The sequence below is a fragment of the Neoarius graeffei genome, chromosome 10 (genome assembly GCF_027579695.1).
Source record: "Neoarius graeffei isolate fNeoGra1 chromosome 10, fNeoGra1.pri, whole genome shotgun sequence".
Lineage (NCBI taxonomy): Eukaryota > Metazoa > Chordata > Actinopteri > Siluriformes > Ariidae > Neoarius > Neoarius graeffei.
Window position 1 is genome coordinate 63,173,142 of NC_083578.1, and position 11,043 is coordinate 63,184,184.

The window sequence follows — 11,043 nt, forward strand, 5'->3', positions numbered from 1 at the left end:
ACTACTAGACAAACGGAAGCTTGTAGTTTATTTGGGACTGTTTACGGATCACATTTAACATGGCGGCGAGCGATACGAACCAAACTTTCGATCAAGCTTTAGACACTGTTCTGAATTAGTCTGGTTAACACCAGACCATATCACAAGTGAAAAAAGTTCGGTGCCATTGTTTTCCTATTTTTGTTTTGCCCTCTCTTTCTCTTTCCTTCTCTTCTTCGCCTCTTCGTCGCTCTAACTACGTCACCGGGTACAACTGCCATGATTGGCCATGGGCTACGTATATGCCAAATGATAGACATTCGCAACGTCCAATAAACGGCCGTTGACAATCGTAAACCACACCTCCCCTACGAGAAATTCAGTAGGCGGATTCCAGACCATATTTCACTTGTGATATGGTCTGGTGTTAACCAGACTAGGCGAAAGGCGGGGTACACCCTGGACAAGTTGCCAGGTCATCACAGGGCTTGTATCTCTAATCATTGTGGCCAAATACTCAATGACCAGAGGTACAGATCACTCCTCAATCTTTGTCTCATCTGACCATAAAACTTTCCACCAGAAGGATTCACTTTTGGCCATGTGATCAGCTGCAAACTTTAGTCGAGCTTGATTGTGTCAATTTCGGAGCAGGGGCTTCTTTCTTGGACGGCAGCCTCTTAGTCCATGGCATTGTAAACCTCGCTTGACTGTAGACAGTGTCCCTGCAGCTTCCTGTGCTTTTGTGGTTCCTGGGTTGTTCCTGACTATTCGAACCAAATTCCTCTCAGCTGAGGGTAACAGTTTGGGTCTTCTTTCAGCAAAGTGGCTACACATTCCTATAACTTGTACTTATACACAGTTGTTTGAACTGATGATCTGGGAATCTGCAGTTATTTATTAATGGCTCCAAGAGACATTTATAAGAATCTGTGGTCCTCTTTCTCAGATCTGCACTGAGCTCCTTGGACTTTCCCATTGTACTGTGTGTTGGTCAATACAATGAGTGCTGTCAAACAAATCCTTTTATGTTGGCACATAGAAGCCACCAGCTGTAGTCAATCATGATCACTAATAGAAAGTTAAGAGGCCATGGTTTTGGCAAGTTAAGACATTTTGGAACATTTACCACCACTGAGTTAATAATCTAAGTGGACGCATGTACATTTTTGAGCCTGCATGTATAATTTTGACCATGTCTTAATTTCAGAAAACCCAAAATAAATTAACTTGTGCACTAAGTTCTTATTTCTCCCCAATTAAAGATCTATGTTATATAATCATTCTACCACAGAAAAAGAACAGTTTAAAGAAATTGACATTCCAATATTGCCATGACTGCAACTATAGGTTATGGAAGATTTCCATGTCTCAAAGTCCCATTCCATCTTTTCACCCAATAAATGTTTGTACAGTTATGACACAACGCAGTGTTTTCAGGGTCAATTAATGTTTGTCCTCTTGGTTGCAGATTCCTGAAGCTTTGATTTCTCCTTCTAAAACTGGAGAAGACCCTACAATAGCAAAATGTCCTTTTCTAAGTGGCAACAGACCAGATGAACGTCCTCTACAGGATTTACCTGAAAATCCACCACAAACAGACCGTCTAGAAAAAGACCAAGGCACAGAATTACTAATACCCACTGAGAATATCGTTTACATTAAGAATAAAGCCCCAGATAATGACCTAACATCTAACTCTGACACACATTTTGTGCATTCTGCCAAGTCCAGCCAACTCTTTTGCCCAAATCAAGATAACACCCAGACAGACACTGCAGTCCAAGCACCTTTTGACTTAAACATAACTTTACCAGCCATGTTTCCAAGCACCCAATATATGGGGGAAGATGACTCCGAAGAATTTAAAAACCATAGAGAGAATGATGAAATACGGTCTGGAGAGAGGAGAGTGGCACAATTGCAAGACCAGACCAGTGTGACAATGGAAGTTGACAACACTGAATCTTCATTACACGAGCTGCAAGAATTTACACAGCAGTGTTCCTTAAATGAGTTGATTACTGCCAGTGCAAGTGAAAACAAAGGAGATTTTAGTCATAGCACAGGACATGACATCCTGTTTGAAGAATCACATGAGTCCTTACTGGAGAAGCCTGAAATGCACATGATAAAACATGACACTGTGGTCAAAAGGGAGACCAGTGGAAAGGAACAAGCAAGTCTAAGGGGAGGGGAAGTACCAGACATGATTGCATCCTATATGCGCCAACCATTTGAACCCACCAACCTGGGGCAGATCGGAGAGGATGATGTGATCCAAAATGTTCCCAGCCCTCCAAAAACACCTGACCCAGAGATAACAGAATATCAACAACAAGGCCAGGGGCTAGAGCCTGAACTGGAGGTACCTGAAGTTCTTTCTGTGAATGTAAACACTACATCTGGCTCTGAGAGTGCAGCACTGAAAGAGGAGAGCCCATTGCTAACATCTCTTTACAGTGCAACAGCTACATCCCAAAGTTTAACCACTACTGTGCAAGCAGTGGCACCTGAAGGTGGGGATGGTGAACCTTCCATGACGCAGGAAGAACCGTTATCTTATGAAAAGTTTGAATTGTACTACAATAACCCTGCTTCATTTCAGAAACAAGAGGGATTAGAAAGCCAGCCTGCACTGCCCTGGAAGAACTTAGAGGCTTCTAATGCAGAGGTTGATGTAATTTTAAGCAAGACTCTGATTCCATCATTTGCCTTCCTAAGTGCTGCGGTCTGCTTGATAGTTGGGTTCCATGAACCCAACATCTTCCTCATCATGGTACTCTTCCTAGTTTCCCTCTGTTTTTAAGTGTTGTTTCTTTTTAAAACTCGCCTTCCCAAGTGCCTTTTTCTGAACTTTAAAAATACTACAATACATAGTTTCTTATTAGTGTTTGCGGTGGTTACATAGCATATATATATATATTATACGGTGGCGTGAAGATATGAAGTTTATCTTTGAGTGGTGAACATATGAGTGAGTGTAGCAAATGAGTGATATATATTTTTAACAAGAAAAGATATCGTGCCACTGTGTAATATTCTTTATATTCTAAGGACACCTACACAGACACACACACAAAAAAAACCTCAAGTTAATGAAAATAATTTTAATTGTGAACTGGTTTGCCATTTTGACAACACACGTCAAGTCGGGGGAGAAAACACTGGGAGTGACGTCATCGGAGTGAAATATCGGGAAATATGTCATTCAGATCCGCAATGTATTTCGTATGAAAAATGTTTTTTTCAACACAAGAAGATAAACTTCCTATCTTCAGACACATTCACAAACAAAAAGTACCCAAATTCATCAAAACAATTCATTGATATCCTCACAAGTGGCATATTGAAAAATGTCACTCAATGTTCCAGGTGTAGTTTGTATGAAAAATCTGAGTGGTGTATTTCCCAATAAAACACTCGTGTCCATATAATAATATATAACACAACCATTATTTATTCAGAGAGTTATTTTTTATGCACTGCCTCTGATTTATATATCACTGTGATTTTAGTACTAATAGCAAATTACTAGGTTAATTCTGACTCATTTCCCATATACAAATAAATGGTGTAAAAAAATCGCATAGCCTGTTACACAGTGTTTAGTACAAAGTACAGAATATACAAGCAAGGTGCCTATATTACACTGAAATTAAATAATTATATAAATAGTAAATAGAAAAAAAACCACAGCAACTACCGCTTAATCCCTCCATCTCTGAGCTAATTAGCCTCTGAATGTAGTATTGTGGGATGTTCTCTCATTTTCTGTGAAATACACTAAAAAATTCCTCAAAGTTTCTTAGCTTCCTAAAGCTGTTCTACCTAAAACCCTCTGTGAAAGTGAAACCTTTATAAGGTGCCCAGATGGACAAACTGAAGAACGCTCAGGGATATAACCTTTAATTCTCATAGTGCAATTGCTGGGTATATTGATCATTCGTGCATCTCAAACAATTAGAATATCACAAATTTTTTCGTAATTTAATTCAAAAAGGTAAAGTTGCATATATTCTTTATTCATTACATATGAAGTGAAATATTTCAAGCCTTTTTTGTTTTAAATTTGATTATTATGGCTTATGGCTCATGAAAATCTGAAATCCAGTATCTTGGATTATTAGAACATTTCCTAAGATCAATCAAAAATGGATTTACAATAGAGAAACGTCCAACTTCTGAAAACTATATTCGTTTATACACTAAATACTTGGTTGGGGCTCCTTTACCATGAATTACTGTATCAACCTGTGGCACTGCTGAGGTGTTATTGAAGCCCATATTGCTTTGATAGTGGTCTGTATTTTTGGGTCGGGTGTTTCTCATCTTCCTCTTGACAATACCCCATAGATTCTCTATGGGATTCAGGTCAGGCGAGTTGGCTGGTCAGTCAAGCACAGTAATATCATGGTCAGCAAACCATTTGGTAGTAGTTTTGGCACTGTGGGCAGGTGCTAAGTCCTGCTGGAAAAGGAAATTGGCATCTCCATAAAGCTTGTCAGCAGATGGAAGTATGAAGTGCTCTAAAATCTCCTGGTAGATGGCTGTGTTGACTTTGGATTTGATAAAACACAGTGGACCCACACCAGCAGATTACATTACATTACGTGGCATTTAACAGATGCTCTTATCCAGAGCGACGTACAACGAGTGCAAAAGTCAGGTACACGAAGTGCTGAACTTGTAGACAAGAAGGTTCTAGTGCTAACTGAACAAGTGACAACAATACCTAGTGTAATATTCTGTTGAAGTACCAATACTCAAACAGCCAAGGAAGCAAAACAACCATAAAAAGTACAACTAAAGAGAGAACTCAAAGAGCTAAACCCAGGCTAGACAGTACGCAGCCTGGATTGGTCAAGACGGAAGCGCAGTTACACAGTGGGCAGGGAAGCAGGGGAGAGGTACAACCTGAAGAGGTGAATCTTCAGTCTGTGCTTGAAGGTGGTCAGGGAGTTGGCAGTTCTGACCTCAATGGGAAGGTCATTCTACCAGCAGGGAACCAGGAAAGACAGCAGTCTTGAGTGGGCTGGGTAGGAGCAGAGAGGAGGAGGGGCCAGGTGACCAGTAGTAGCGGACCGTAAGGATCCAGCTGGCATGTAGGGGCGGATCAGACTGTGGAAGTATGCTGGCCCTAACCCCTTGAGAGCCTAGTAAGCTAGCACCAATGTCTTAAATTTGGTGCAAGCTGCAATAGGTAGCCAGTACAGGTTGGCAAGCAGAAGGGTGACATGGGAAGAACGAGGGAGGTTGTAAATCAGGTGAGCTGCAGGGGTCTGGATTAGCTGCAGGGGTCTGATGGCAGAAGCTGGAAGGCCAGCAAGGAGAGAATTGCAGTAGTCCAAGCAGGAGAGAATCAGTGCTTGGACTAGGAGCTGAGTAGAGTAGGTGATGAGAAAAGGGTGGATCCTTTGGATGTCGTAGAGGAGGAATCTACACGTCCAGATCACTACAGCGATGTTCACTGAGAAGGAGAGTTTGTCATCTACATGGCACCCCAAATCATCACAGACTGTGGAAACTTCACACTGGACTTCAAACACCTTGGATTCGGTGCCTCTCCACTCTTCCTCCAGACTCTAGGACCTTGATTTCCGAATGAAATGCAAAATTCACTTTCATCTGAAAAGAGGATTTTGGACCACTGAGCAACAGTCCAGTTCTTTCTTTCCTTAGCCCAGGTAAGATGCTTCTGATGTTGTCTCTGGTTCAGGAGTGGCTTGATATTAGTAACGTGACAGTTGTAACCCCTTTCCTGAAGACATCTGTGCGTGGTGGCTCTTGATGCACTGACACCAGCCTCAGTCCACTCCTTGTGAAGCTCTCCAAAGTTCTTGAATCTACTTTTCTTGACAATCCTCTCAAGGCTGCGGTCATTGCTGTTGCTTGTCCACCTTTTCCAGTCATCCTTTTCAGCAGTGACCTTCTGTGGCTTACCCTCCTTGTGGAGGGTGTCAATGATCATCTTCTGGGCAACTGTCAAGTCAGCAGTCTTCCCCATGATTGTGGTTGTGTGTACTGAACTAGACAACACAGTATTTCTACTGTTTTACTCAAACTTGAAATGAAATATCCTAATATTTTGAGACTTTATTTTTTGCACTGTAGGTCATAATTATCAAAATTAAAGTAGGAAAAAGCTTGAAACATTTTAGTTTACATGTAATGAATCTAGAATATATTACATTTTCACTTTCGTAAATAACTGATGGAAAATATTGAGCTTTTTCACGATATTCAAATTGTTTGAGATGTGCTAGTATATTGTCTATGACTAGTTCTTGGATGGTAATCTGTCCTTCCACTAGGAAATCTTGTTCTGTAGTCCTGGCACTCCATTGGCACTTACTTTTCCTTCTTGTGACATTTGAGACCTGATAGAATATAAAGAGAACTGACCAAGTGTGGTAATTATTTTTGCAGACACTTAAGTTTTGAATGAATGACTTTATGAATGTGACATTGTTTGTTTCTTCTTGGCCATTGTTTTTACCCCTCATCCACATAGAGTCCTGGCCATGTAAGAAAGATGTGAGAAGTAATTAACAGAATATTGCTAATGAAAGTAATATAATGCTGAAGAAAGTGTGTGAAGTTTTAGGCAGAATTTGATGAAAACTGACCGAGAGTGGCATTCAGGTACAAGATAATCAACCTGTCTGCTTTCTTTAATGATGTATCATGATGCAGAAACTGTTTGTATGGGTTCAGGCTTTAATTAAAGTCGTTACATATCAGGAGCATATTCACAAAAAAGAGGAAAGGCAGAGTTGGCCCCTTTGTTACAAATGATGGCCTACTTAACAAATGAATATCAACAGTGATTGGCTAATGTAGTAGCAGTAAAATGACCTCAATGTATAATTTCATAAAAATAAAATGAAGATTAAAGTGTTGCTGACTTCTTAAGTGGGAACAATCATGTGAAAGTTCATTAATGACAGGATGTTTACTTTTGATGAACCTACATTTACATTTAGAATCCGTTGGATCAATTTATACACTCCTTATACAACTTCATATGAAACTCTACTACAATAATTAATTTTTTTTTATTGTTACATGACATGTTGTGGTTTTCATGTACGTGTTTACCATGAAGACCTCTATATCAGCGAATCACTGTTCATATTCAAAAATGAGAATTGTTATGGAATTGTTAATAGCAATATGGAGAGGGCATTTATTGTTTGGTGTAAAACATAATGAGTTGTGTAAACTTTGATCACTGGCGGAACTGTATTACTTACTAGGTGACATGATTGATTTTTAAGCTTGTTCTCATTAAACATATCAAATGCATGAAGTTGACTGCATTGTTAAATTGCAGATTCTTTGTGACTTGATGTAGGCTACAACCAATCAAAGAGCACTCACAAATAAACACTGGCAGACATCTAAGCATCGTTTCTGTGCGTATCATATACATTATAATGTTAATGTTTGGGAGAACAAAAAAATTACACCAGAATCTCATCTCATCTCATTATCTCTCTAGCCACTTTATCCTTCTACAGGGTCGCAGGCAAGCTGGAGCCTATCCCAGCTGACTACGGGCGAAAGGTGGGGTACACCCTGGACAAGTCGCCAGGTCATCACAGGGCTGACACATAGACACAGACAACCATTCACACTCACATTCACACCTACGGTCAATTTAGAGTCACCATTTAACCTAACCTGCATGTCTTTGGACTGTGGGGGAAACCGGAGCACCCGGACACGGGGAGAACATGCAAACTCCACACAGAAAGGCCCTCGCCGGCCCCGGGGCTCGAACCCAGGACCTTCTTGCTGTGAGGCGACAGCGCTAACCACTACACCACCGTGCCACCCTACAACAGAATCTACTAAGCAGAATAATTACATCAGTCAACAGATAAAGACCAAGTCATTTTTTCTCCCTTTTTCTTGGTCCCATTAGTCCTTGAGCTTTTCTTTTCCATAGCACTTTTAATTTGCTTAGGCTGTTTTATAGTATAAGTTAATGTCCACATTGGTGAAACCAAAATACAACCCCAATTCCACAAAAGTTGGGACACTGGTAAACTGTAAATAAAAACAGAATGCTATAATTTGCAAATCATGGAAACCCTATTTCATTGAAAATAGTCCAAAGGCAACATATCAAATGTTGAAACTGAGAAATCTTATTGTTTTTTGAAAAATATATGCTCATTTTGAATTTGATGTCAGCAACACATTTCAAAAAAGTTGGGACAGGGGCAACAAAAGACTGAAAAAGTTGTGTAATGGTAAAAAAAAAAACTAATTTGGTTAATTAGCAACAGGTCAGTAACATGATTGGGTATAAAAAGAGCATCCCAGAGAGGCTGAGTCTCTCAGAAGTAAAGATAGGGAGGGGTTCACCACTCTGTGAAAGATTGCGTGGGCAAACAGTACAACAATTTAATAATAACATTCCTCAATGTAAAATTGCTAAGAATTTGGGAATCAAATCATCCGTGGTACATAATATCATTCAAAGATTCAGAGAATCTGGAGAAATCTCTGTATGCAAGAGACAAGGCTGAAAACTGACATTGGATGCGTGTGATCTTCAGGCCCTCAGGCAACACTGCATTAAAAGCAGACACATGTCTGTTGTGGAAATCACTGTATGGGCTCAGGAACACTTCAGAAAATCATCGTCTGTGAAAACAGTTCTTTACTGCATCCACAAATGCAAGTTAAAACCAGATATAAACAATATCCAGAAACACTGCCACCTTCTCTGGGCCCAAGCTATTTTACAATGGACTGAGGTGAAGTGGAAAATTGTCCCAAGGTCTGACAAATCAGAAGCAGAACTCCTTTTCAAAAATCATGGACACCATGTCCTCCAGGCTAAAGAGCAGAGGGACCATCCGGCTCATCAGTGCACAGTTCAAAAGTCATGATGGTATGAGGGTGCATTAGTGCACATGACATGGGTAGCTTGTACATCTGGGAAAGCATCATTAATGCTAAATGATATATACACATTTCAGAGCAATATGCTACCATCCAGACAAAATCTTTTTCAGGGAAGGTCTTCCTTCTTTCAGCAAGACAATGCCAAACTGCTTTCTGCACATATTAAAACTGCATGGCTCCATAGTAAAAGAGTCCAGGTGTTAAACTGCCTGCCTGCATTCTAGACCTATCTCCCATTTAAAACATTTGGTGCATTATGAAGTGCAAACCATGACAAAGGAGACCCCGAACTGTTGAGCAATTGAAATTGTATATCAGGCAAGAATGGGACAACATTTCTCTTTCAAAACTACAGCAATTGGTCTCCTCAGTTCCCAAATGTTTACAGAGTGTTGTTTAAAGTAGAGGTGATACAACACCGTGGTAAACATGCCCCTGTCCCAACTTTTTTGAAATCTGTTGCTGACATCAAATTCAAAATGAGCATATATTTTCCAAAAAACAATAAAATTTCTCAGTTTCAACATCTGATATGGTGTCTTTGTACTATTTTTAATGAAATGTAGAGTTTCCATGATTTGCAAATTATTGCATTCTGTTTTTACAATTTACACAGCGTCCCAACTTTTTTGGAATTGAGGTTGTATTTGATCAAACATATGTTGAAAAGGGATGCCCTTGTGTTTTTGTCTGTGACATAAAAAGTTGAGTTAAAGATTGGATGTTGGCTGTCTGGTTTAAATACAACCCCGATTCCAAAAATTTGTACTTTGGGACAAAGTACAAATTGTAAATAAAAACGGAATGCAATGACGTGGAAGTTTCAAAATTCCACTTTTTATTCAGAATAGAACATAGATGACATATCAAATGTTTAAACTGAGGAAATGTATCATTTAAAGAGAAAAATTAGGTGATTTTAAATTTCATGACAACACCACATCTCAAAAAAGTTGGGACAAGGCCATGTTTACCACTGTGAGACATCCCCTTTTCTCTTTACAACAGTCTGTAAATGTCTGGGGACTGAGGAGACAAGTTGCTCAAGTTTAGGGATAGGAATGTTAACCCATTCTTGTCTAATGTAGGATTCTAGTTGCTCAACTGTCTTAGGTCTTTTTTGTCGTATCTTCCGTTTTATGATGTGCCAAATGTTTTCTATGGGTGAAAGATCTGGACTGCAGGCTGGCCAGTTCAGTACCCGGACCCTTCTTCTATGCAGCCATGATGCTGTAATTGATGCAGTATGTGGTTTGGCATTGTCACGTTGGAAAATGCAAGGTCTTCCCTGAAAAAGACGTCATCTGGATGGGAGCATATGTTGCTCTAGAACCTGGATATACCTTTCAGCATTGATGGTGTCTTTCCAGATGTGTAAGCTGCCCATGCCACACGCACTAATGCAACCCCATACCATCAGAGATGCAGGCTTCTGAACTGAGCGCTGATAACAACTTGGGTCGTTCTTCTCCTCTTTAGTCCGAATGACACGGCGTCCCTGATTTCCATAAAGAACTTCAAATTTTGATTCATCTGACCACAGAACAGTTTTCCACTTTGTCACAGTCCATTTTAAATGAGCCTTGGCCCAGAGAAGACGTCTGCGCTTCTGGATCATGTTTAGATACGGCTTCTTCTTTGAACTATAGAGTTTTAGCTGGCAATGGCGGATGGCACGGTAAATTGTGTTCACAGATAATGTTCTCTGGAAATATTCCTGATTTCCAATACAGAAGCATGCCTGTATGTGATGCAGTGCCATCTAAGGGCCCGAAGATCACAGGCACCCGGTATGGTTTTCCAGCCTTGACCCTTACGCACAGAGATTCTTCCAGATTCTCTGAATCTTTTGATGATATTATGCACTGTAGATGATATGTTCAAACTCTTTGCACTTTTACACTGTCGAACTCCTTTCTGATATTGCTCCACTATTTGTCAGTGCAGAATTAGGGGGATTGGTGATCCTCTTCCCATCTTTACTTCTGAGAGCCGCTGCCACTCCAAGATGCTCTTTTTATACCCAGTCATGTTAATGACCTATTGCCAATTGACCTAATGAGTTGCAATTTGGTCCTCCAGCTGTTCCTTTTTTGTACCTTTAACTTTTCCAGCCTCTTATTGCCCCTGTCCCAACTTTTT

The 11,043-nt window shown here is 40.1% G+C and overlaps 1 protein-coding gene across 3 annotated transcripts in view; it reads left to right on the forward strand.

Annotated features, from left to right (window-relative positions):
- Positions 1-7,370, forward strand: part of si:ch211-167b20.8 (protein phosphatase 1 regulatory subunit 3A) — a 52,544-nt gene extending 45,174 nt beyond the window's left edge. For 2 of the 3 annotated variants that reach the window (XM_060932057.1, XM_060932058.1), the window contains one exon: positions 1,451-7,370. In XM_060932057.1, coding sequence (XP_060788040.1) covers positions 1,451-2,788 — 1,338 coding nt within the window. In that variant the 3' untranslated portion in view covers positions 2,789-7,370. The remainder of the gene's footprint in view (positions 1-1,450) is intronic. The other variant, XM_060932059.1, reaches the window with a different exon arrangement.
- Positions 7,371-11,043: the final 3,673 nt, after the last annotated feature.